Here is a 27,144-nt window from a genome sequence, read left to right on the forward strand (position 1 = left end):
CAATTCAGTTCAGTTGCCTGGCATTGAAAAGGTTGCAGAAACAATTGCCTGCTAAGAGCGACTTGGGGAGGCACCCACAAGGTCTAGTCTCCAGTGCCGGAGTTTTCTATTGACACAGAGCACAACTCAGCACAAAGGAATTCAAAGTATGAATTCACTTTTCACCTTTTGTTTGAACAGGGAGATCAGGTTTAGCTGATAAGGAGTGAAGAAAATAACACAGCTGTTAAGAGCCTTATGCAGCCCATGAATGTGAATGTGCATGAGTGAGTTCTTTGCAAAGGGGTGTTTAGGAAGGCCCACTGCCTGTGCTGCTCACACACATATTTGAAGAGCAGGGCAGCAGGCATTTCCCACATTTGTCTCAGAAGATGGGAAAGCCCTGCTGAGTCTTGGATGGAACATCCTGCTTCCAACCGTGGGCAGCAGCGGGATGATTCGAGAAACCCTCAGACAGGCGACTGAGGCAACAACGTCGTCTCCGTCTTTCTTTGAAGACACAACTTTTCTCCTCTGGATCGCAGTGCTAGTTTCTTTCCATCCGCCTCAGGCTGGATAGCATTAGCTTAGGCTACCGTTTTGTATACTGTATATGGTTTAATGGTTGCGTTGTTAACTCACTGTGATTTCAGGAAAGGCGGCATTAAAATATTTCAGATGAAGAAAAACAAGGGACAAGCTACTGCCTCTGCAAAATGAAGGTTCATCCTAGCAGCCTTCCTAGCTCATAGCCTTGCGCATCCCGATCTCGTAGTGGATTTGCTTAACCCTCTAACCTGCTTTTTATTGATGATTTTTTTAAAAAACCTTACTCTTTCAAGTCCCACTCAGATTTAAACACCGACTGACTGGGCCATTTATTCTCGCGCCCTGACCAAGTGCCCCACAGGTAGCCCAAGCAATCTTCCCCTTAGTTTTTTTTAAAGCTGCCAGCGGCTGCAGCTCTCCCGTCGCATTTCTTCTTCTGCTGCTCCTCTTCTTCTTATCGTTTTAGCTGCTGCTGCTGCCGCTGCTGCCCAGGAAGTTGACTGGGAGGCCAGCGCTCGTGGGGCCATGTGATCGTTGCTCACCGATTAGGTGGTTGGATCTGGTGAGCCCTGGGCGAGGGGAGAGGAGGATGGGAACCCAGCACTGGAAGCATGTGACAGCCACATAGTTTCGCACCACCTTCTTCCACCGAGAAAGAGACCAGAGAGAGGGCTGAGCAGCACCCAGGAAGCAGCAGCAGCAGCAGCAGCAGCGCGTATTGCAAGGTAACCTCAGCTGCGCAAAGGGCGATCCCCAGGGGGAGAAGCGCAATTGCAACCTGCTGCTTGCCTTGGCAGGCTCCAGGGGGGTTGTTTCCCAGGGGCAGAGGCAGTGAGCAGCAGCCGAGCGAGGACCTGGCGGGCGTTTGCAGGGGGCAGAGGAAGGAGGACTGGGAGCGAGGGGCCAAGGTGAGCGCCAGCTGAAGGAGGAAAGGGCTGTGCATTAGGAGAAGGACTGAGCTGGAAAGAACGGGAGCATCTCCGCGCGCCTCTCTGCCCGCGTTCCGTGCACCGGGGATACGCGAATTGGCAGCAGTCACAGTTAAACCAACCTAGAGGAGAGGAGAGGAGGGATGGGAGGCTGCTGCTGCCCTGTGGCACTGAATGCTCTCTGGCGCACAAAGAGCTTGTGACTTCCTGCTCATGGGGACGCCTCTTCGCCAGAGGCGCCCCGAGGCCGATTGAAGGTTAATTTGGGAAGCAAGAAGCGCCATGGCTGCACATGGCTGCAGATGACTCCACATGCGCCCTTTCTGGCAAAGCTGCCGACTGGGGTAAAAAGAGCAACTTCCTTGACTTCTTTCCTTCCGGAGATTTAAATGTGGGTTCATTTTTACTGTTGACATGTTGTAACTGGAAAGGCACATTTCCAATTTCTTACTGATTTGTTAAATGTAAACTATGGAAATAAAGCCAATGCAAATCTATAAAAGGGTACCCCCCCATGGAAAGTCCCATTTCAATAACACTTTATTGAAATATTTATGAAAGTGCTTGAAATAGTTTTGAGCAACACCGGATCTATCTCGTTTTTGATCAGGAGTCAGGTTTCAGCTCCATCAAAGTTGCAGCAGTATTTGGACAACTCCTTCTGTTTATGGAAAGCTTTTTTATAGACGGCCAGTCTGACAAATAGATCCAAAGCCCCGGAAGTTGTTAATGGCAAACAACTAGAATATGCAGATCACTCTCATCTCCAGCCAAGGGGCTGCAGATTGTTTTCCAGCCCTGCAGATCAGATGATGCCCAGCACTCAGCATCTGGAAACTGGTATCTGGCCAGCTGACTGGAGTTGGGGCTGATTTGCATATTTGGTACTTGTTCTCAATAAATCTAGTCATTTGTCACTAATAATAATAATAATAATAATAATTACTTTTTTACCTTTAATCACCACCACCCTCATCTGTGGCTGTGGCCTTTTGTTAGATTGATTATATTTAGCATTTATTTTAGGTTTCAAATTATATTAACTAGAAGGCCAAGTTTAAGACACAGGTAAAGTTTATGCAGAATTTACGGTACCACCTGCAAATACAACCATATTCAGTGGTAACTGAGGGTATTCTGAAATTGTGTAAAGAACTAATGTGCCATGACTAGAATGATGGAACTGGGTGTCAGAAATCCAGGATCATAGAACTACTTTGCTAGAAAGCTCATTGATATGAATTGGAGAGGTTGAACTGATCTACCTATCAGGTTGTTGAGGTGCTAAAGCACTGCTTTGAACTCCTCAGAAGTGTGGCATTAAATGAAAATTGCATCTCACATCTGTGGGGATTGTAGTTTGCTAGGATTCCATGACCCCACTAGAAAAAGTGTCTTTCGCTGTCTGTTGCTGAGGCTGAGGCTAAAAAATATATGACAAGTCCAAACTACTGCTGTTCATCTCCTCCTTGTCCCCACCCCACCCTTTAGGGTGTGATTTCAGGATAACAGCAAAAAAAAATGGGAGGTGGGTTGCAATTTCTCACAACTTCTGTGTGCCTAATGCACCATTTTATTTCTCCCCTCTGCAGGGGGGTTAGACAAGGAGCCAGCATAACCGACATCAATGTGCAGGTGGACAGAGTCATATTTGACAGAAGCACGTCTGGCCTCTTTCAAAATCACTCCACAGACCCACCCTCTAGTAGCCGGTCTACAGTCAGCATCCATACCTTTAGGAAGAGGTTTTTGGACTGTAGTTATGGTTTAGCCTGGGGGTGGGTGGGGGTGGAGCTAGTCTGTTAACTGGTTGTTTAGAGGTTGGGAGGTTGTTTGGCTCCCAACTCCCACCAGTCCTGGCCAGCACAGCATGCTGGGAATTGGACTCCCAACAATTTCTGGACTCTGTCCCTGGTTTCCCCATATCCGATCCTAGCAACATTCTAGTATTCTGGAATTTCAACAGACTTTCCCACTAAGTCTTATTTTTGTTCTTTAAGGAGGCCTGGCATAGCGGTTGAGTCCCCTTTGGATGCGCTGTTCTGTTGGAGGGATTCGGTCTCACACCAGCATGTTTAGGAAAGTGATGTTGTAGACAGTGAGGGATAATGGTTAATGGAAAGTGATATAATCTCCACACAGGCAATAATCAGATTGCCTGGAAATGGCCTAAGAGACAGAGCGACAAATCAAGAGGTTCCTGTTCAGATATCAGCTCTGCCACCTTTTCTAAGCCCCAGGGCCTTCATAACACGGCGGTGATATGGACCTACCTTACATGATTGGTGTAAGAATGAAGTACTTTGAATGCTCTAAAGCACTGTATAAAAGTGAAGTAGTATTATTCGCTATCTTCCATGCTTAAGCAAGTGACAAAATGACTGACTTGACCAGGTTTCCAAATATGGGGTGCATTAACTTGTGGAGCTTATAGTGGTAGGGAGAAATTGCAACGCCTGCTTCCCTTCTGGTGCCCTCCAACTTTTCTCATTATTTTGCTTCCAATACCTTGAGTGGCTGAGATTGGTATGATTATTCATTTGAATCACGGGGGAGAGAGAACTTAGATTTATGGGTGGCATTGGCAGCAGTGATCTGGAGTCTCCAGTCTTCTCTAGGTTGACCTTTGCAGCTCTATTGCAGGACGGAGGCCTTCCACCTGTGTACTTGAGTGTACTTGAGTGTACTTGAGTGTACCCCCCCCAACTGACCCTCGCTGGGCTGGTTCCTCTGTGAGTGGAACGGGGGACATAAGCAGAACCATCTTCTCCCATCAGCGCAGCACCCGGAAGGAGAAAAGACACATTTTCTGAAGCCATGTTTGAGACCCTTCTCTCTCCACCTCCCTTCTCTTTTAAAGTTCATCACTTTATATCATGTTTCAGGATCCATTTGTCCCTTGCAGTTTCTTTTGACTAGTATAATTGTTCTTTAGAATTCTGTAGAAAACTCTTGTTAAGTCAGTAAGCAACAAGGCATAAATATTAGACCAAGTCTGCAGAATGTAGGAAGCAATACTTTCTCTTATGTGTGGCTGTGAGATCACCGATGGTGGGGTGGGGAGGTTAAGCATGGGGTGTTCACTCTATTTTGCCTTTGTCAGACCCCGCCTGGAGTCCTGTGTCCAGCTCTGGGCACCACAACTGAAGGAGGATATTGACAAGCTGGAAAGTTTTCAGAGAAAGGAGGCAATACCAGGAGAATCCATCCTGGATTATTTAAACTAAAAGGCTAAAACAAGTCTATCTAAGCTTCTCTTTAAATTGCAAAGGGATGACACTCTGCTCACGGGAGGGAGGAAGGATAATATCTAATAAATATATCCTCTCTGAGCATCTAATTCACATCCCAACATAGGTTATGGGCCCAGATTAGATTATTTTTGAAGTATTTTGGTGAATGCACCTGAATTCTCTTCAGAAAGAAGAGAGGTCTAAAGCAGAACTCTTTCTTTTGTTTCTGGGTGAGCATATGGTGACTCCCTTGCCTCCACTGTGAAGAGAGATAGAATGATAGAATCATAGAGTTGGAAGAGACCACAAGGGCCACCCAGTCCAACCCCCTGCCAAGCAGGAAACACCATCAAAGCATTCCTGACAGATTGCTGTCAAGCCTCTGCTTAAAGACCTCCAAAGAAGAAGACTCCACCACACTCCTTGGCAGCAAATTCCACTGTCAAACAGCTCTTACTGTCAGGAAGTTCTTCCTAATATTTAGGTGGAATCTTCTTTCTTGTAGTTTGAATCCATTGCTCCGTGTCTGCTTCTCTGGAGCAGCAGAAAACAACCTTTCACCCTCTTCTCTATGACATCCTTTTATATATTTGAACATGGCTATCATATCACCCCTTAACCTTCTCTTCTCCAGGCTACACATACCCAGCTCCCTAAGCCGTTCCTCATAAGGCATTGTTTCCAGGCCTTTGACCATTTTGGTTGCCCTCCTCTGGACATGTTCCAGCTTGTCAGTATCCTTCTTCAATTGTGGTGCCCAGAACTGGACACAGTACTCCAGGTGAGGTCTGACCAGAGCAGAATACAGTGGTACTATTGCTTCCCTTGATCTAGATGCTATACTCCTATTGATGCAGCCCAGAATTGCACTGGCTTTTTTAGCTGCTGCATCACACTGTTGACTCCTATCAAGTTTGTGGTCTACCAAGACTCCTAGATCCTTTTCACATGTACTGCTCTAAAGCCCGGTGTCACCCATCCTGTATTTGTGCCTTTCATATTTTTTTTGCCATAGTGTAGTATTTTACATTTCTCCCTGCTAAAATTCATCTTGTTTGCTTTGGCCCAGGTGTCTAATCTGTTAAGGTCATTTTGAAGTGTGATCCTGTCCTCTGGGGTATTAGCCACCCTTCCCAATTTGCTGTCATCTGCAAACTTGATCAGGATGCCCTCAAGCCCATCATCCAAGTCATTGATAAAGATGTTGAATAGGACTGGGCCCAAGACAGAACCCTGTGTCACCCCACTAGTCACTTCTCTCCAGGATGAAGAGGAGCCCTTTGGGTTCGGTCAGCCAGCCAGTTACAAATCCACTGAATGGTAGCATTGTCTAGCCCACATTTTACCAGCTTCTTTACAAGAATATCATGGGACATCTTGTCAAAGGCCTTGCTGAAATCAAGAGAGGCTATACCCACAGCATTCCCTTCATCTACCAGGCATGTAATTCTGTCAAAAATGAGATCAGATTAGTCTGACATGACTTATTTTTCAGAAACCCATGCTGACTTTTAGTGATCACAGCATTCCTTTCTAGGTTCTCACAGACCGTTTGCTTAATGATTTGCTCTAGAATATTTCCTGGTATTGATGTCAGGCTGACTGGGCGGTAATAGTTTGGGTCTTCCCTTTCCCCCTTTTTGAAAATAGGGACAACATTTGCCCTTCTCCAGTCTGCTGGGACTTCGCCTGTTCTCCAGGAATTCTCAAAGATTACTGCCAGTGGTTCTGAAATCACCTCTGCCAGTTCTTTTAATACTCTTGGATGTAGTTCATCTGGCCCTGGAGACTTGAATACATCTAAACTAGCCAAGTATTCTTGTACTACCTCCTTACTTGTTCTGGGCTATGTTCCTCCTGCTGAATCATTTGTTCCATATTCTTCAGGTTGGGCATTGTTTTCTTTTTTGGAGAAGACTGAGGCAAAGAAGGCATTGAGGAGTTCTGCCCTTTCTCTGTCCCCTGTCTTTTCAGTCCTTGACATTTGGATGATCATCTTCAGCACTTGGTAGATTCCTACCTTCAGGACCACTGTCTCCCTCCCCCACATAAGTCAGTTTAAAGCCCTCCTGATGAGGTTTTTGAGTTTCATGGCAAAAACATTCCTCCCAACCCTTGTGAGGTGCAGCCCATCACTTGCCAGAAGTCCATCTTCAAGAAACTGCAGACCAGGATCTAAGAATCCAAACCGTTCCTTCTTGCACCATTTGCGAAGCCAGTTGTTCACTGCCCCTATTTTTCCTTCTCTCCCTGTGCTACGTCGTTCAACTGGAAGGACAGATGAGATGACAATTTGTGCATTTAATTGCTTTAACTTCCTGTCCAGAGCCCCATAATCACTTTTGATCTTCTGAAGTCTATGGCTTGCAGTGTAATTGGTTCCCACATGGACCAAAAGGAAGGGGTATTTTTCAGTGGGTTTTATGATTCCTTGCAGCTGTTCTGTTACATCTTGGATCTTGGCCCCAGGGAGACAGCACACCTCTCGAGACATCTTGTCAGGCCCACAGATCACTGCTTCTGTAGCCCTCAGTAGGGAATCCCCTATCACCACTACATGCTACCAAGTGGTCAGGATTCTTCCATGTGTTGTCCCCACTTCCCTCACAGAGCAGTAGCTAGATAGTGAAGATTTTTTATCTTACATTTTTTAATCTTAAATTTATCTTAAATTTTCCATTGGAGACTTTGTTCTGGTTTTGGATTTGTCACATTGTCCTCCAATTTTTGAGTTTTGGACATTTCCCCCATTTTTGAGATGGCCAGTGAGGTTTACTTCAGTGATGCAAGCCTCAAGACGCCCAGATTAACATCCTTACTCAATGGGGAAGTGTCTGATGTTAATAGCAAAGAAATACTAGGTGGGATAAAAAGTCAAAGGTCTACAGGCAATAACAAAGAATCTAGAGCTCCAATCAATGGATGAGAACGGCAGAATAAACAAGCAAGAGCCACAACTTTAAGCGGCATTTCAGATGCCCAGATTGTGCATTTTAAGGAGACTGATACTGCAGTCCAGATACTTGAGGGTCTGGAACTTTCATATGGATTTGGAAGGAAAAGATTCCATAAAAAATGGATGTGAGATTTGCTGAAGCTCAGGTTGAATTCTAAGGCAGATTGTCCCAAACATGTGATTGAGATCTTAACGGTTCTCAAGAAACTAGAACTGTCAGGGTACCCAATGTAGGAAGAGCAGTTGTTGTTGTTTAGTCGTTTAGTCGTGTCCGACTCTTCGTGACCCCATGGACCATAGCACGCCAGGCACTCCTGTCTTGCACTGCCTCCCGCAGTTTGGTCAAACTCATGTTCGTAGCTTCGAGAACACTGTCCAACCATCTTGTCCTCTGTCGTCCCCTTCTCCTAGTGCCCTCAATCTTTCCCAACATCAGGGTCTTTTCCAAGGATTCTTCTCTTCTCATGAGGTGGCCAAAGTATTGGAGCCTCAGCTTCACGATCCGTCCTTCCAGGGAGCACTCAGGGCTGATTTCCTTAAGAATGGATAGGTTTGATCTTCTTGCAGTCCATGGGACTCTCAAGAGTCTCCTCCAGCACCATAATTCAAAAGCATCAATTCTTCGGCGATCAGCCTTCTTTATGGTCCAACTCTCACTTCCATACATCACTACTGGGAAAACCATAGCTTTAACTATACGGACCTTTGTCGGCAAGGTGATGTCTCTGCTTTTTAAGATGCTGTCTAGGTTTGTCATTGCTTTTCTCCCAAGAAGCAGGCGTCTTTTAATTTCGTGACTGCTGTCACCATCTGCAGTGATCAAGGAGCCCAAGAAAGTAAAATCTCTCACTGCCTCCATTTCTTCCCCTTCTATTTGCCAGGAGGTGATGGGACCAGTGGCCATGATCTTGGTTTTTTTGATGTTGAGCTTCAGACCATATTTTGCGCTCTCCTCTTTCACCCTCATTAAAAGGTTCTTTAATTCCTCCTCGCTTTCTGCCATCAAGGTTGTGTCATCTGCATATCTGAGGTTGTTGATATTTCTTCCAGCAATCTTAATTCCGGCTTGGGATTCATCTAGTCCAGCCTTTCGCATGATGAATTCTGCATATAAGTTAAATAAGCAGGGAGACAATATACAACCTTGTCGTACTCCTTTCCCAATTTTGAACCAATCAGTTGTTCCATATCCAGTTCTAACTGTAGCTTCTTGTCCCACATAGAGATTTCTCAGGAGACAGATGAGGTGATCAGGCACTCCCATTTCTTTAAGAACTTGCCATAGTTTGCTGTGGTCGACACAGTCAAAGGCTTTTGCATAGTCAATGAAGCAGAAGTAGACGTTTTTCTGGAAGTAGAAGGAAGAGCAGAATATCTGCTATTTCCTAGGGTCACTAGGACCCAAATTTGAGACTTTTGCAACTCTAATGGATGGGAAAGAGGACTTGACTTGACTTTCAAAAGATTAATTGCCTGTTTAAGAGAGGAATGTGTACAAAGGGGAGAAGAGTCTCCAATCAGGGGTGCAAAAGCCAATGATTCTAGTTATGTTTCTAAATGTCAAATGAGACTGGAGGTGGGGGAAAAGATAAATTTTGACAATGGGGCAGATTTGTCAGGCGTGCGCAGGAACAGCTTGAAGGCTTTACACAGAGAGGAAGCCCCGCATGGGTTTCCCTGCATGTAACGTAAGAGGTACCGGTAGGGAGCCAGCTCAGATAGAGATAAATACATTGGGGGAGGGGAGGACAAAAGAGCACCAAAGTCTGCCCCTAAGGGCTCTGGGACCACCCTCCCTAAAATATATACTTGTCTTCAATGTATTGTTACCACTGTTATTCTATAGTACAAATCCTTTTGAAATTAAACACTATCTCTAAAATAAAAACGGCAGAAGTAATCAGTAGCATAGATATCGAAGGAAAGGCGAGAGAATAGTCCCTAATAGATACAAGTCCCTAATAGTTACAGGTAGGTAGCCGTGTTGGTCTGACGCAGTCAAAACAAAATAAAAAAATCCTTCCAGTAGCACCTTAGAGACCAACTAAGTTTGTCATAGGTATGAGCTTTCGTGTGCATGCACACTTCTTCAGATACAAAAGCTCATACCTATGACAAACTTAGTTGGTCTCTAAGGTGCTACTGGAAGGATTTTTTTATTTTGTTTTAAGTCCCTAATAGATACACAAGCACACAGAAGTAAACTCCCCAGCCTTGGGGAGAGGGGTAGGAATGTACAGTTTGCTGTACTTAGCCTTGAGATGGGAGACTGAAAGGGCTTAAAAAATAATAGTCTTGTGTCTAGGAATATTTTTCTGCAAAAGCATCACTGGTTGTCATTGTGGGGTCCTGCCTTCATGCAGGGGAGACGGGTGTGTGCGTGAGTCCTCCTCCGCCTCCTCAACGAGGGGCTGCTGCCACTCTGGGAAGGAGGGGGAAGGGGGCTGGGAGCCTCCCTCTTCCCTTCTGCCCCAGGACGAGCTGAGCGGAAACCAAGGGACCGCCCCGCCCCTTTCCCCAGTGTGGGCACAACCGTGTCATGGTAACACTTTGGCTCTGGAGCCAGAGCCTCACCAGAAACCAGAAACCAGAGCCAGAAACCAGAGCCAGAGCCAGAAACCAGAACCTCACCGTGATCCCACACGGACTGCGCATTTGTGGGCGGATGGGAGGGGCATACCAAGTGTCACCCCCCCCCAGGGTGGCACCTGGGGCGACCTGCCCCCAATGCCCCCTTGCTACGCCCCTGCATTTGTCCGGAGAAAGTTAAGGGGAGTGCAGCCCTGCTCGTTCTCCTAGATCTCTCTGCTGCTTTTTAAACTGTTGGTGCCTCAGGAAGGTGTGGATGGGGGGGGCACTGTACTAAAGGGCTCCTGGGAGGCACCTGGGAATTCTCCTGGGGTGTTCCACAGGGCTCCATCTTGGCCCCCATGCTAGGTAACACCCAAAGGAAGCCTCTGGGAGCTGTCATTAGGAGATTTGGAGTGAAGTGTTGTCAAAATGCTGGTGACAACCAGCTCCATCTCTCTGTTCAGACTGAATCAGGAGAGGCAACTGAGGTTTTAGACCACTGCTCGGAGGTGATGAGGGGCTGGATGTGGGCCAGTAAATTGAGGCTGAATCCTGGAGAGACAGAGGTATCCCAACTCCTCATGTCTCTGAGGTGTGGAGGCGGCCTATCCTGGACAGGTTAGTACTCTCCTGGAAAGGAGGCTCAGTTGGCCTTGATAGCTTGGAGTGCCTTCTTTGGGCTCCATCTGGTTCGCTAGTTATAGCCCCCTTTCGACAGAGATTACTTGGCCACTGTACTCCCTGCTCTGGTAACTTCCAGATGGGATTATTAGAACGTGCTCTATGTGATGTTGCTCTTGAAGATGACTTGGAAACTTTGGTTCATCCAAAATGCATTGAGCAGGCCAAACTGGGGTGGGATAAGGAGAGAGGGAAAGTTCACTGTGGGTGATGTTCTTGGATATTTATACAGGAAACTGAATATAAGGTGACTGAGCAGCAGCCACCTCTCTTACAGGGTGACGTACCAGAGTGTATGTTGCACAGCCTCTCTTTAAGCAGAAAGCACAGTGGTATCCAATATACAGGCCTTCCCTTTGCTTAACAACCATCATAACAGAAGTCCTTTTGCTAGGTTAACATAAATATAATCTGATCTTGATTACATTACTTCTGCAAATAAGTTGTGTGCTGGCTTGTTCACTGGAGAAACAAATGGCAGGAAATCAGCCGACAGTCATGCTGAATTCATTTTACCTCTCACACTAGGGAACAGTCTTATACTTACTGCTGTTGGCTGAGTGATCCAGTTGTGCGGCCCTGTAAGATCCCACTAATGGACTCTAAATCTTATAACCAGGTCATCTTGTCTATGTAAAAATGTACAGTGTTTAAATACTTCAGATGCCCAGTGTTGTGTGAGAAATGCATCGTCTAAGTGTGACTTGCACAAATAACATTCATTGGCAAGTAAAGCAATAGACCGCTGACCAGTATCAATTAGGAGCAGGGATTGCAGCCGAGTGGGGCCACCAAAGGTCGGGGGGGGGCGCTTTGGCTTCCTGCATTGCCAATGGATGACGTTGGCTCCTCCATCAGCCGCTAGGGCTGTTGTGTCCCCCCACAATTTTTGAGTTTAAACTGGCTTATCAGGGCAAAGCAAGCAGGCAGTTTCACAAGGGTGGATCTGACCGCTGCCTGACTTCAGTTAGGTCCACCAGCTGACCAAAAACACAGGCTGTGCTGGTACTCTGTGGATCATCTAGTCCAACCCCCTACAATACAGGAATTTCAGCCAAAGCATCCATGACAGATGGCCATCCATCTTCTGCTTCAAAACCTCCAATGAAGGAGAATCCACCACCTCCCAGGCTTTTCCACTGTCAAACAGCCCTTACTGTGAGATGTTTAGTCAGAATCTTGAAGCCATTGGTTAAGGTCCTTCTTTCCAGAGCAGGAGAAAACAAGCTTGCTTCATCTTCCATGTGACAGCTCTTCAGATATTTGAAGGTGGCTATCATATCTCCTCTCAATCTCCTCTTTTCCAGGCTAAACATGCCCAGCTCCTTCAAGCTTTCCTCATAAGGCTTGGTTTCCAGACCCTTAATCATCTTGATTGCCCTCCTGTGCACAAGTTACAACTTGTCAACAGCCTTCTTAAATTGGGGGTGCCCATAATTGGATGCACTATTCCAGGTGTGGTCTGACCAAGGCAGAATAGATCACTACTATGACGTCCCTTGATCAGGACACCCGATTTCTGTTGATGCAGCCTAGAATAGCATTCACTTTCTTCTTCTTTTTCTTTTTTGCTGCTGCTGCTGCTGCATCAAACTGTTGACTCATGTCAAGGTTGTGATCCAACAAGACTCCTAGATCCTTTCCACATGTTCTGCTAGTAAGCCAGATGTTCCCCATCTTATATTTGTGAAGCTGGTTCTTCCTGCCTTAAGTGCAGAACCTTACATTTGTCCCTATTGAATTTCATTTTGTAAGCTTGGGCCCAGGTATACAATCACTTAAGGTCTTCTGAATTCTGATTTTGTCTTCTGCAGCATTAGCTACCCCTCCCAGTTTTGTGTCATCTGCAAAATGGAGATGAGCTTCCCCTCAATTCCTCCATCAAAGACATTTATAAAGACGTTGAACAATGGTCCCAGGGCAGAACCCTGTGATAGTATCCTGTGGCACCCCACTTGTCACTTTTTTCCAGGATGATGAGAAACCATTAAGGAGTACTCTTTGGGGTTGATCAATTAACCAGCTGCAAATCCACCGAACAGTTACCTCATTTAACCCACATTTTACCAACTTCCTCGCAAGAATATCATGGGGGATGTCAAAAGCCTGACTGAAATCAAGATGCACTATGTCCACAGCATTCCCCTGATCCACCAAGCTTGTGACTCCATAAAAAAAAAAGACAAGAGATTTGTCGTGCATGACTTGTTTTTGAGAAACCCCTGCTGGATCTTAGTAATCACAGCATCCTTTTCTAAGTGCTCACAGTATTAAATTATCTGTTCTAGAACCTTTCCTGGTATTGATGTCAAGCTGACTGCTCAGTAGTTGGCTGGGTCTTTCTTTCCCCCACTTTTTGAAGATGGGGACAACATTTGCCTGCCTCCAGTCTGCAGGGACGTGTCACCTGTTCTTCAAGATTTTTCAAAGGTCATAGGCTCCGAAATTACCGTATTTTTCCGTCTATAAGACAGAATGAGATGCCTCCTATTTTGGGGGACTCAGATTTTTGGGGACTCAGATTTAAGAAAATGGGGGGTGTGGCACAGAGTATAAGATGCCCCCTAATTTTTAACATTATATTTTTTGGGACCTAGTCTTATACACGGAAAAATATGGCACATCTGCAAGTTCCAGTCATACCCTTGGATGCAGCTCATCAGGCCCTGGTGATTTGAATTCATTTAAAGTATCTAGGTGTTCCCTTACTACCTCTTCTCCAATCTTGGGCTGCAGCTTCCTCCTTGCATCATTTATTCTGTTATCACCAGGTTGGGCATCACTTTCTTTTTGGATGAAGAAGGAAGCAAAGTAGGTGTTGAGCACTTCTGCCTTCCGTCTGTCAACCAATAGCGTTTCTCCATCTTCTCCACACAGAGGACCTACCATCTGCTTGTTCTTCCTCTTGCTTCGAATATAGTGGAAGAAACCTTTATTATTATTATTATTATTATTATTATTATTATTATTATTAACCTCTCTTGCAAGCCTGAGCTCATTCTGGGCTTTAGCCAGCCTGACTTTCCTGCTGCAACTGTTGGTGTCTACACCTCCTTTGTGATTTCCCCTTTCTTCCACTTCTTATACATGTCCGTCTTAAAACTCAGCTCATCTGGAATCCCCTTATGCAGCCTCACCGGTTTCTTTACATGCCTCCCATTTTTCTTTCTTGTTGGAATTGTCTGCATTTGACTTGGGTCACTTTATCTGCTTTCCCAGAGTTTAAATGGGCCTTTTTCGTTGTTTGTTATCTTGATGCAGTTATAAATTTAATTCAGGCTCATAATGAAGCAATCTTCTGTTTCCATATACTGAAATGACCTGACATGTATGGTCAGATAAAGGCCCTGTTGTTCATTTTGCCCTTGGAAATGAGAGCAGCTCGTCAGGAGTGCCTCTGCCTGAATCCGTGCTGAGCAAAGTTGGCCTGCGAGTGTGGGATCAGCAGACTTTCTTGGCAGACCTTTCTGTCTCTTCACTGGCAACCTCCACAAGTTCAGTTTACCGGACAACTTCCTGGAGAAGAAGCAGCTGATCCAGTTTTTTTTACTTCTGGAAAGAAATCTACCCAATTTTAAGTCTGTCCTGTGTATTATTGCCAGTTCCTTCAATTCTGTGTCATTAGGCCTGATCCAGTGTGCGTTCCTTGTTTGACAACTGTGCAAAGGTAGGGGATTTCTGGCTGCCTGTCATGCATTTCAGGGCGACGGGAATGCATTTCTCCATTTCTCATGATGGCTGCAAATTGTCTTTTGACAAAGTCCACCATGAACTTCTTGCAGAGAAGCTGGTAAAATGTGGGTTGGATGAGGTAATTATTAGGTGGATTTGTAGCTGGTTGACTGACCAAACCCAAAGAGTACTCATTCATGGTTCCTCGTCATCCTGGGGAAAAGTGACAAGTGGGGTGCTGCAGGACTCTGTTGTTGTTCAAAGTCTTAGATGAAGGAATTGAGGGGAAGCTCATCTCCAATTTGCAGAGGACACAAAACTGGGAGGGGTAGCTAATGCTGCAGAAGACAAAATCAGAATTCAAAAGACCTTAACTGGTTGTGTACCTGGGCCCAAGCTTACCAAATGAATTTCAAGAGGGACAAATGTAAGGTTCTGCATGTAGGCAGGAAGAACCAGGCGCACAAAAATAGGATGGCGGACACCTGGCTTGCTAGCAGTACATGTGAAAAGGCTCTAGGGGTCTTGATGCAGCAGCAAAAAAGGTGAATGTTATTTTAGGCTGCATCAACAGGAGTATAGTGTCCAGATCAAGGGAAGTCATAGTCCCACTCTATTCTGTCTTGATCAGACCACACCTGGAGTCCTGTGTCCAGTTCTGGGCATCACAATTTAAGAAGGTGGTGGTGGTAGTCTTATTTAATTTATTTATTTTAATTAAACAAATATCATTGGAGAATAATGAGTTCTAACCCATTTGACACAGTTTACCCGACTTTTGTTCTTGATTTTTAGGTGCTCTGTTTTCTAAAGATGGGAAGGCGGAAACTGGATCTTTCCAAACTGACAGATGAAGAGGCTGAGCATGTTTGGGAAGTTGTTCAGAGGGACTTCGATCTGCGAAAAAAAGAGGAAGAGCGTTTAGAGTAAGTGGCTAAAACACGAGAATAGGAGCTTTGATGATTCTTCAAAAGGAGAGCTGTGGGAGGCCTTTAGCATTTGTCATTTTCAAGCTGTTTTCCACATTTGGGGGGGGGGCTACAAAAATGGCTATGGGATAATATAGATAATGTCGTCACAGAATTGGTTAATATTTGTAATGACACAGTTTAATTTAAATTTAAAACTTCCAAAATTTAAATAGGAAAATTCTTTTACCACTTACCGGTACTAGCTGCTGCATACTAAATCTAATGGAACAGAAAAAGCAGACTTAAATGCATGAGATTCAGGAAAAGACAGGCATTTAGTGAATGACTGGAAAAACATGTACTTTTGTATTTTGCTTGGTCCATAGATTTATCTTGTAGACTTCTCTAGGAGTCGGTTGGTTGGAAAATGCAGCTTATACAAAAATGCTCTTTCCATCTTCTCAAAGGTCTCAGTTATATGCTTCTGAAAGTACATGTTACAATTTATACGCAGTTCTGGCTCTATCAGTTTCAAGCTCAGCCTTGATCTGTGATGCACTGTGATGCAGTGGCATTCCTACCCCAGCTGGTACCGGGGGCGGCGCCTGCGTGGCGCCCCGTGCGGCATCCCACACATGCACAGTCCGCACAGGGTGGCTCGCAAGAGGCACCCTGCTTTGCCCAACTCAGGGAGGGAGGGAGGGGAGAGTGAGACAGTGGCCCGTCACCTCCCCAGCCCAGCGAGCTCTGCCTCCGTGTGCAGCCCCGCCCTGCCCTGCTGGCCACTGTTGAGTGGCGGATGGCAGCCAGCAGCAGCGGGGCAGCCTCTCCGCGTGGCGGCCGCCGTCGTTGGAGGTGCGGAGGGGCCAGGGAGCCCGCCCCCCCCCTGTTGTGGCACCCTTGCTGTGATGTCACTTTGGCGCAGCACATTCTGACCTACCCTCATAGCTCCCAGAATGCCAATTTTGAATTTTTAAAAGAAATATCTGTGTTTCCAGCCCTTGATGTTTGGGAGATCTATTTAAGAGCCAGGCAGGAAGTGCTTGACAAAGCATCAGGAACAAGTTTAGGAAGAGTCCTTTCCACGTGGCAGTGAAGCATTTCTCTTTTATCCATGGTGCTGTTAAATTATGATCATCAATTGCTTTTTTAATAATTCCCTGGAAGAGTTCGGGATGCTCAAAGTACGTGGCACTTTCCCTTTCTCTTCAGAAGAACTCTGTGAGGTTGGTTAGGTTGAGAGACAGCTAACTGCTAGTAGTTTTTCCTCAGGTGTCCAATACTGCCCTGGGATGGATGGAAGAAACATGGCCATGGCATTGTTTTGCAGTATAATTTGAAGTACAGAAGTGTATAGTATTTTTCTAGGCACAGAAGAATTGTGAATGCACAGGTGTAAAATGGAACCTTTAAGGAGTATATTTAAGAAGAGCCAGTGTGGTGTAGTGGTTAAGAGCGGGGGACTCATAATCTGGTGAACCGGGTTTGATTCCCTGCTCCTCCGCATGCAGCTGCTGGGTGACCTTGGGCTAGTCACACTTCTCTGAAGTCTCTCAGCCCCATTCACCTCACAGAGTGTTTGTTGTGGGGGAGGAAGGGAAAGGAGAATGTTACCCGCTTTGAAACTCCTTAGGGTAGTGATAAAGTGGGATATCAAATCCAAACTCCTCCTCTTCTTCTATCACAGCACTATAGAAACAATATTCTGGCAGTGGGGAGAACAGCTTAGCTGCGCATAAAATTCCCCAACAGTGACTTTTGAATGCTAGAAGGGAATGAAGAGTCAGAATAGTTATTTTTCTTTCATTCTTAATCCTTACAACAGGAGTCAGGGCAGAAGGGGGAGAGGCAGGAGAATTGGAGTGGCTTCGTCAGGGTTTCCAGTCCTCTTTAGAATAATTTAGTTTGATGGTGTTTTTACCAGAGAGGACAAGCTGCCATACTGCAAAATTAAAAATAAATCAATTATACAGTTTGGAGTGCCTGGACCCTGCCTTGAAGAACAGAGACGAGGATGTGAAAGAGTTGCTATGTTTCTTGGGAAGAGAAGGAAAGATTAATTCACTCCTCTTAAAGGAATTATTTACTTTGAGGGAAGAAGCAGGAAGTGAGTCATCAGATGGATGGCTTCTTTAATGCGTGCACTGACAATCATGGCTTTACAGTATCCATAATGAGAAAAAGAAAAAGAGAAACTTTCCTATGTCCATGTACTATGAGTGGTCCAGGAGGAAATGCATTTTTGGACCATTATAAGCCTCCTGGGCTTTTGTCAATGTGCTATAACCCTTTGCCTGAAGAGAATTCATTTTATTCATTCCAGATTCATTCTCTCAACCTAGATTTCCCAGGAAGGCAGTACAAATTGTATTCAAATAGCAATAGATCTGTTCTTGCAATCTGGAGAGTTTTTGATCCCAATAAAATCCCCCAACCTCCTTTACTTCTACTGTCTTTGTAAGTCTTACATCCAGTGTTTTGGGCAATCCCCCCCCCTCCATTGCATCCTCTTCGTACTCCCAAGATGAGATCTTTTGAGTGGTTTGCAACTAATTATACACTAGCCCTGGGGGGGGGGGAACCCACTCAGTGACCTGCTGCGATTAAAAATAAATCAGTTATACAGTTTGGAGTGTCTGGACCTTGCCTTGAAGAACTCTTTGTATGAGTTTCAGTTGGTGCAGCTCAAGGATGTGGAAAAGGTGCTTGGCCAGGATTGTGTGGCCACTTGTGTGTTTCATGGCTTATACTACCCAGCAAGGAGGTGACAGGGGGTGGGCCAAGGAAATGACTATTGCCTTGTTACAAGAGGGGGTGGTCGCAGGCTACCTAACAGGCCACTGGGTGTGACCGTTCCTGAAAAGAGCTTTCCATGGATCTTAAAGATCCAGCTCATGACAGACCACTTTCAAATGTTCCCTCTTGATCGAGCTTCTTAAACAGGCAATCTGCAGCCAGGCCCAGGTGCTCCAGGATCAGTGATTTGCTGGGTCCAGTTCAATGTGGGTTGAGGCTCAGTTTAGGCACTACAATTGTCTTGGTTGGCCTGTATGATTATCCTTGTCAGGATAGAGACGGGGAGAGTGTAACACTGTTGATGCCTGATCTTTAATGGCTTTTGATACCCTAAATCAGGCACCCCCAAACTTCGGCCCTCCAGATGTTTTGGATTACAGTTCCCATCTTCCCCTACCACTGATCCTGTTAGCTAGGGATCATGGGAGTTGTAGGCCAAAACATCTGGAGGGCCGCAGTTTGGGGGTGCCTGCCCTAACTGATGGTATCCATCTGGAGTGACTGTCTAAGTTGAGGTGGGCAGCAGTGTTTGCAATACAGATGACATGCAACTCTATTTCTCTTTTTCTATTTCTATGGGAGTGGTGATGCATTGATTGCTTGGCTGCTCTAAAAGACAGGATAAAGGTAAAGGTAAAGGGACCCCTGACCATTAGGTCCAGTCGTGACCGACTCTGGGGTTGCGCGCTCATCTCGCATTATTGGCCGAGGGAGCCGGCGTATAGCTTCCAGGTCATGTGGCCAGCATGACAAAGCTGCTTCTGGCAGGATAAGGGCTATTTAACTAAAATTCAATCCAGACGTGGCAGAGACACTGTTAGTAGGTGACTGCTGTCCCCAGATAAGTAGTGTTCACCTAGTCCTGGATGGGGTTCCTCTCTGCTGACGGCTCATGCTACTAGTTTGTGGGTACTCTTGGACCCCTTGTTGTCATGTGGCCTCCATGGTTTGGGGTGCCTTCTAGCAGGTTCTGTAGATCTTTTAGCATCTGTAGATCTTTTAGCAATGTTTAATTATTTTATTTCATTTTTCTGTTGTAAGCCGCCCAGAGTGGATGGGGAAACCCAGCCAGATGGGCGGGGTATAAATAATAAATTATTATTATTATTATTATTATTATTATTATTATTATTATTATTATCTCATCACTGCTTTGGGGGGTTGATCATTTTAATGGTGATCAGGCTTACCCTTGTAGGGGGAAGTGAGGTTCCAAATACTGTATAATCACTTTCAGGGTTTTAGTGGCTAATTGTTTTGCACCTTGCAGTAAGCCATAGGGGCAGCATAGCTGCCAAGTTTTCCCTTTTCTCGCGAGGAAGCCTATTCAGCATAAGGGAAAATCCCTTTTAAAAAGGGATAACTTGGCAGCTATGAGGGGCATACAAGTGAGCAAAGGCTCAGCATGAAAGAGCACCATGCTGGTGCATGTTGCTAAACTCACACCAACCCGACTCCTCTCTTCACCAACAGGAGAGGAAAGAAACCTCACAGCACCAGCTTGGCATTGCATGCGGACGAGTGCTTGTGGTTTGATTGTCTCCAAACAAGCCATGAGAGGAGGTAAAGGTTTGTTATTGGCTTCCTCTTGCGGTTTGTCTGGAAAGAAACAAATGTGATGCTTGTTCCCCTGTGGTGCTACAATGGGGTGGAAATGAAGTCATACTTTGTAACTACAGCATAGTTTCCTGTGCCGTATGACTTGTCTCTTGTCTCTTTCGCCTTCCACTGTTGTTTGTATCTGATCCCTACAGCAGCCTCTACTTTGCTATGCTGCCCATGGTCCTGATGCTTTGGAATTCAGCCTACCAATTGTGTTCTAATTTGCTGATGATTTGATGACCTATTTGGTCCAGCTAAGCCCTAGTGCTAAGAGTTTTCTGACCCTAATTCTGCAAAGACTCAGGGACATTTCATGCATTCATTCTCAGTTAAATATTCTCCAGACAGAGAAAAGGTACTATGGGGATTGAAATGTGTATTATCACTGAGTGGGGATTTCTGCTATTGCCACAGTACCCAAAGATGGCTGCAGAGTGGCTGAGCCTAAAGTTGCCTGTGGATAGTTAGGTGGTTAGAATTGTTGCATGAACCACTTAGTTCACAAGGGTTCTTCTGCATGTGAGAAGCCAATGCCTCCTGCAGTTGCATGGGGATAAGTTTGCATGAGCCATCACTTGTGCAGATAGACCATTACACTCATAGAGTGTAGTGGCGTTTGCGGACAGGCCAGAAAAAAATCTGGGAGGGGGTGGGCCAAGTGTAAGCTGAGTCACGGGGCGTGCCTTGAGTTTGATTGACAGGCACATCTAATTAATGATTGCGTCGCTTTCGTTTTCCCCAGTCTTTTGAATAGCTGCCGAATTCCCCGCCCACCCAACCTGACTTTAGGCTTTAGTCGACGCTGCTTGCCCGACTAGCGGGGGTCGCCTGTATTCAGGGGTCCAGTAGGAATTTTCCCACTTGGCTGATTGGCTGTTGCCATTTGGTTTTCGCCTACTGTCAAGCAATCTGTCACAACTTGTTAGGTTGGCCGTTAGGCTTTGGTTAAATGGTATTGGAGGGGCATGGCTAAATGCCTACCCCCCATTATTTGCTCCTCATAGAAGTATTCCATTAAAGGAATCCTGGGGCTCAGGGACTCTAGTCCATCATCCGGCCATAAGCAAGGATGGTGTGTCCATTACAGAGCCGAGCCTTAGGGAACACTCCTTGCGGGAAGGAGAGTATAGTGAAATCGTACCTCCAATCCCTTGGGGTGTTTACTTGACTTACCAACCACTAGGTAAGTCGGAGCTGGTCCTGACCCAAATGGTCAGATGGAATTGGTCCTGCCCAACGGGCAGATGGTATGGTCCTGACCCAATGGTCAGATGGAAATGGTCCTGTCCCTTAGGGTGGACAGATGGATTAACCAAAGCCTAAGCCAACACTCAGAATTAAATTGTATTTTAAATAAAGTTGTGGCCAAAAATAATGCCCAAAAACCAAACCATAATTATTGTGTCCGTTGTGAGTTATTGGGATTTCTTGGGGCCTTGACACGCGAACACCACTGCTCTTCTTGTAGTTTGGGGAACTGGGAAAACTGTTGCAAAGCTTTACACACACACACACACACACACACACACACACACACACACGTGATTGGAGGGCTGCACCTGGGTGCAGGGATGGGAATCTGTGAGCTGGCTTGCCTCTAAGTATGTCTAGTAAAAGTTGTTCCTTAACAAGTTCTAGAACTGAAAGCAAAGATATTCAGATTGTAAATCTGACTCCAGCAGCAGTGAAAGAATAGAGAACAGCTTTGGAATCTAGAACTGGGCTTGCATGTTGATGAGCTTGATTTAGTGTGATGAGGATTGATCTCTGTGTGTTTTTTTCCTGACCACTGACTCTGAAAACACTGAGTCCAGCTCCCCCAAAGTCTGCCCCTTACGATTTGTAATTCACACAATGCCAAGGCTTGGAACACATAGTTGGGATAAAACATTTACAGCACGTCCATGAATGCTTTTAAAGGACTTGTATCAATGAAGTGCTGATAAGATAGCTAATATTCTACCTTGCAAAAACAAAGATGAATTTATTACCATGGTTGTTTGGCATTGTTGCTCAGTTTCCAGAGTGATAATGACGTTTAGGTTGTACAGTATACATTTTTGAGGCAGCAAACTAGTTTCAAACCTTCATGTAAAATACGATACGAAGGGAGCAGTTGTGCCTGCTTATTCATGGGTCTACCACACGTTAGGTTTAAAGAGGTAGGAGTGATTTTTTACATCAACGGGGATGTGAAGGTGAGGGTTAGGCAGCTAGGTCCCCATGCTTTGCCTATGCAAATACTCTTCGCCCCCAGCTCAGCTCACCTCTGGTATAGGAAGAAAATTACCTGAAACGATGGAGAACAGAGTCTGGATGGGAGTGAGGTAGGAGCCCAGATCTTCTCACCTGCTCTCAGTTTGGTGTACAAAGTAGAGCCCCATCTCAGCTTCATACTTGAATGAGAAGTGTCTGCTCTCATCCCACTCAGCTTGGCTTTTGGGACTGTGCGTAACACGCACAAGGCATTTTCCGGTGACAAAAATGATGGATTCATTTAAAACCACTAGGTTAAATTTACTTGGAGTTTATGAATAAGCAGATATGTACAGTGGTAGCTTTTGGAAGGAAATCTGTTACATTTTTGGAAAATCCAAGTTTATAAACACACAACGCATAAGCATCACTTCTTGTATCCCTGATCACAAAAGGCCTGCTTCATTGAAGGGTTGGATAGGAATTTCCAAGGCGGGGAGCTTGTCACACCCTTGCCGTCCCTCTTTGACGTGTTGAGCAGTACCAACAAGGCTGCCCCTTAAGCACTAAAGCGAGTGCCACTCCCATCTTCATCGCATCTTCCGCTTATCTGAGTGGGTGTGGGGTAGGGAATCATGTGTGGGACTAGGAACAGAGTGAGCAAGGCTCAAATCCCCACTTAGCCCTTTTGCTGGCAGGGTGTTTTTGGACCAGGCACCATCTCTCAGCCCCATCTGTTGAGGGTGTGGTCAGTGTGGTCCAGTGGCTGGAGTGTTGGACCTGGGTTCAGATCCTCACTGGGCCAGGAAGAATGACTCTGGGTGACCTTGGGGCAGCCACTATCTGTCAACCTACCTCACAGGGTTGTGGTGGGGATTAAATGAGGAAGAGAACCATGGACCCCACCTGGAGCTCCTTGGAAGAAAAGAGGGCAGGATTTAAGTGCAATAAACACATGAAGACATGAAGACATAAATGAATGGAGAGAGAGGACTGTGCACACCACTCTCAGCTAAGAGGAAGGGCAGAAGAAAAACAAAGTTTCCCATTCAATGCAATGGGATGTTAAAGTGGCTCTGTTTGGCTTCGCAATGGTGTGGGTTGGTATCTGCTAACCTCATGTTCTCCAGATGCTTGGGACTGTCACTCCCATCAGCTCCAGCCAGCACATCTGGAGGGCACCACATTGGCAAAGGCAGATTTTTGTGTTGAGAAGGCTCTTTGCAGACTTTGCTCTGCCTGCTCTTCCACCTCTTCTCATATGCCTTTTGGACATTTTGCTATTGTGACAAGAGAGAAAACTGCTGTCCCGTTAGCACTCCTCTGCCCTGTCTTCTGCCACCTGCTGTTGCCACACAACTTGGCCTGCCTTTGGGTTCTCTGGTGGTGCCCTCAAGCTCTCTATCCCTTTTGGCCTGGGGGCATCCTTGGGCCCTTCCTCGCTTGATTTTGCCAGCTATAGAGGTGTGGAGGGTGGCACCCTGGGTTTGAGTCACCACTCTTGCACATCTCCCCTGTCCTGTCCTGGATTCTTCTCATCTAGGCAAATGCCCAGTGGTGGCATAGGCTCAATGGCTGGGCTAATCTCATGGACCAAACCAGAACCCCAAACTGTCAAGTCTTCTTAATGCGTCACTTAAGCATTCATGTATACAGAAAAGTTTGTTTTCCGCAAGTCCTAGCTAAGATCAGTATCTTTTTGTCTGTTTCTTTGGAGGTTTCTGTAGCTGGTCACGCTCCCAGCCATATCCTAAAATAGGAATAGAAAACATTTTGAAAAGGTGTGTGTCAGTTAATGTACCACAAGAGCATTGGTAATTACTCTTTAGGTGAAAAATTTCCAGCCCTGCCTACATGCAAAATAAGCCTCCAGGGGCCCATCCTACTAACCAAACATTGCACTTCTTATTTGTAGCCCCAAAGGCAAACAGAGTGCTGTGTTTATTTCTAGCTGCTCTGAAAGCAAACAGAAACCTATTGCACAGCCTGGCAGAATCCTGTCCTGCTATAATCCAGTACAAAGGCATTCACTTTGATTAGAACCTCACCAGGAGGTGTTTTTAGACACCACACAAGGCTATTCTGCTTGGAGTAGAGTTTCTAGAATGGTTTTGCTTTCACATTGGCTGCATGTGGATGTCATGATAAACAAATCATAGTTTAGTGTGTCACGTACCAGCCTGTGCAAGTCTTGGGCTTGTTGCTGTCTCCACCCCATCCCCTCTTCTAGCATGGCTGTGAGAAGAAGTTCAAAAGCTTTAGTTTCCATTTTAAATTAACTGCAGTTTTAGCTAAGATTAACAACAGGATTCAGAGCTTAACTATGGTTTGTTGAAACAAGCCAGCTTCACAACCCATAGTTTTCAGCAGGGTTGTTCTGTTCCACTCTCAACCTTTCTGATAGTAAAAGCTGTTTGGCAGTGAAACTGTCTCCCTCAGGAAGTGGCGGACTCTCCTTCCTTGGAGGTTTTAAAGCAGAGGTTGGACAGCCACCTGTCATGGATGCTTTAGGTGAGATTCCTGCATTGCAGGGGGTTGGACTAGATGACCCTCAGGGTCACTTTCAACTCTACAGTTCTATGAAACAAACCATAGTTGAGATTTACCACAGGTTAGGCTGACATAGCAAGCCATAGATCAGCGTAGGTCCCAGTTTGGCTTGCAAGGCTGTTTTCTCCAAACCCCAAACTATGCCCACGGCCTACACCTGGTATCATATGTGGTGTCAGATGAGATCCAGTTTCCCATCCCTGCCATAATGAAAAGTGAAAGTGAAAGCTTCCAAACATTGCTACACTAGCAGAGGGGAAGGGAGCGAGAAGGTGCGTCAACCAGAGGCTCCAACAAACTCCTTCGCAGAATTGGGGGAACTCAGGCCCTGCAGGTGAATCCAGCCTCCCTCCCGGGACTCTTTGCCCAGCTCTTGGGATTCCCCCCCCCTGAGCCTCCTCATCCCACTCAAGTGCTTTTGCTTATCTTTAAGGTGACCTTGGACTGTGACCATTCCTCTTGTTTGCCCTGCCGTGCAAGTGTCTGTAAACCCCGACTTTTGCATGGTTGGAATGAAGCATACCATGCAAAGAGAAGAGTGCATCCATTGCTCTGCCACTTTTTGGCTCTGGCCATGCCCACTTTTGACTGGCATGTGGCCCCCTGAAGGTCATCCACAAGAGAATGTGGCCCTTGGATGAAGCAAGGCCCCCCACCCCTGTGATTGTACCCTGGTTTATCATGACACCCCAATGCAGCCACTTTCTGCTGCATTGGTAGTTCCCTTGTTGCGAGAAGCCAAGCTACAGGGAACCAGGCAGTGGGTCTTCTCGGTGGTGGCGCCTGCCCTGTGGAATGCCCTCCCAACAGATGTCAAAGAGGAAAACAACTACCAGACATTTAGAAGACATCTGAAGGCAGCCCTGTTCAGGGAGGCTTTTAATGTTTAATGTTTAATAGATTACTGAGTTTTAATAGATTACTGAGTTTTATTTTTCTGTTGGGGAAACCACTATTATTATTATTATTATAAACAAGGCTGCCTTCAGATTGGCTTCTCACAGCGAGGGAACCACCAGAAGGCCCTTGGCACTGGACCTCAGTGTCCAGGCAGAACGACGGGGTGGAGACACTCCTTCAGGTATACTGGTCCGAGGCCGTTTAGGGCTTCAAAGGTCAGCGCCAACACTTTGAATTGTGCTCGGAAACGTACTGGGAGCCTGAGTACTCTACTCTGAATCATACAATTATTACTGCTGTTATTGCAGCCAAAGCAGACATGCAGGACAGATCCCCAAGCCTTCTTCAGAGGACATATGCCTGCTTGTACTTTGAGTACTTTGATAATATACTGTAGAATGTGATGATGTTGCACTATATTTATTTAATGGAAACCCATAATGTTTTTCTGAGTCATGAAGCTGAACAATGGGTGTGGGTTTCGACAGAGTTCCATAATGGTTTGCCACTAATCTGGACTCTCTGTTCCTAAACAATCATCACTAGAGCCAAATATATGAAAGCAGTCAGAGGCAGATTGAGAGGTTTTCTCCATGAGTTTTACCACCCAGATGCTCTCTTAAAGTCCAAGCCTGAAGCAGTGAGAGAGACACATTCCGTGGCCAGAGAGAAACACTACATTGTCCTAGCCTTGATAGGTGCATGTTTGTTACTGGTGAGAATTGGAGGATTGTAGAAGGTAAGAGCCAGGAGATTCCCAGTTTGGATCCCACCGCTTCTGACACAAATTCACTAGTCCTTTACCCATCGGCATGCTGAGGGTTTGGTTGTTAAGAATTACTCAAACAGTATGTGAAATGTTTTGAACCCCTGAAATGTGCTAAGTATTAACTGAATACTGTACAAACATTTGATGGAGCCTGAACAAACCATTTTCTCCTGTTGAGTTCTGAACCAACTTTTAGGGCAGAATCATCTGACGTCTCTTCTGTGCCTTCTGGCTAGATCTTGAAGCCTTTGTTTTTTGCTCAACGTTTACTTCCTGTATTCAGGTGCTAAATACTCCTATTATCATTTTTCCAAAGGAAACTGAAAGGCAAGATTGAGAAAGAAAGCACAAAGCGTGAGCTGCTGTCCAGTCAATCCCACCTCAATGAAACTCATTGCATTCACTGCCTGCAGCCCTTCAAGTTCCTGGTGAACAGCAAACGAAAATGCTTAGACTGCCACTTACACACCTGTAAAAATTGCAGCCGCTACAATAAAAAGGAGGAAGGTTGGGTGTGTGATCCTTGCCATTTATCCAGGTAAGCAGGACAGATTCTTGTTGCCAAGCACCAATCTTTTCTATCTCTCATTCCGCAAACTTGGTTGCTGAATTCCCTGCTTCCCCCAGAATGTTTTATCCCCAGGCTTGTGTTACCTATGCAGGACACTTGTGCCTAGAATAAGGAGCTGGGCCAGCCATGTTCCCCAACAGCCCCTGGACATGAGCAGGGAGCAGTCAACATGTGGATGTAGAGGCCAGGGCTAATCTGACTCCATGGAATGGTCCGACTCCTATCCTTCACATGAGGGCCTGCGCACAGGCAATTGCTCCCTAATCCTAATGGAAATGT

General features: G+C 45.8%; 1 protein-coding gene across 9 annotated transcripts in view; it reads left to right on the forward strand.

Annotated features, from left to right (window-relative positions):
- Positions 1 to 984: 984 nt before the first annotated feature.
- The window catches only part of MLPH (melanophilin), an 80,498-nt gene continuing 54,338 nt past the window's right edge, over positions 985 to 27,144 (forward strand). For 5 of the 9 annotated variants that reach the window (XM_035139375.2, XM_035139411.2, XM_035139392.2 and 2 more), the window contains exons 1-3: positions 1,443 to 1,848; positions 15,366 to 15,496; positions 26,611 to 26,832. In XM_035139375.2, coding sequence (XP_034995266.2) covers positions 1,750 to 1,848; positions 15,366 to 15,496; positions 26,611 to 26,832 — 452 coding nt within the window. In that variant the 5' untranslated portion in view covers positions 1,443 to 1,749. The other 4 variants (XM_035139421.2, XM_035139438.2, XM_035139384.2 and 1 more) reach the window with 4 other exon arrangements.

This window comes from Zootoca vivipara, chromosome 1 (assembly GCF_963506605.1).
Source record: "Zootoca vivipara chromosome 1, rZooViv1.1, whole genome shotgun sequence".
Lineage (NCBI taxonomy): Eukaryota > Metazoa > Chordata > Lepidosauria > Squamata > Lacertidae > Zootoca > Zootoca vivipara.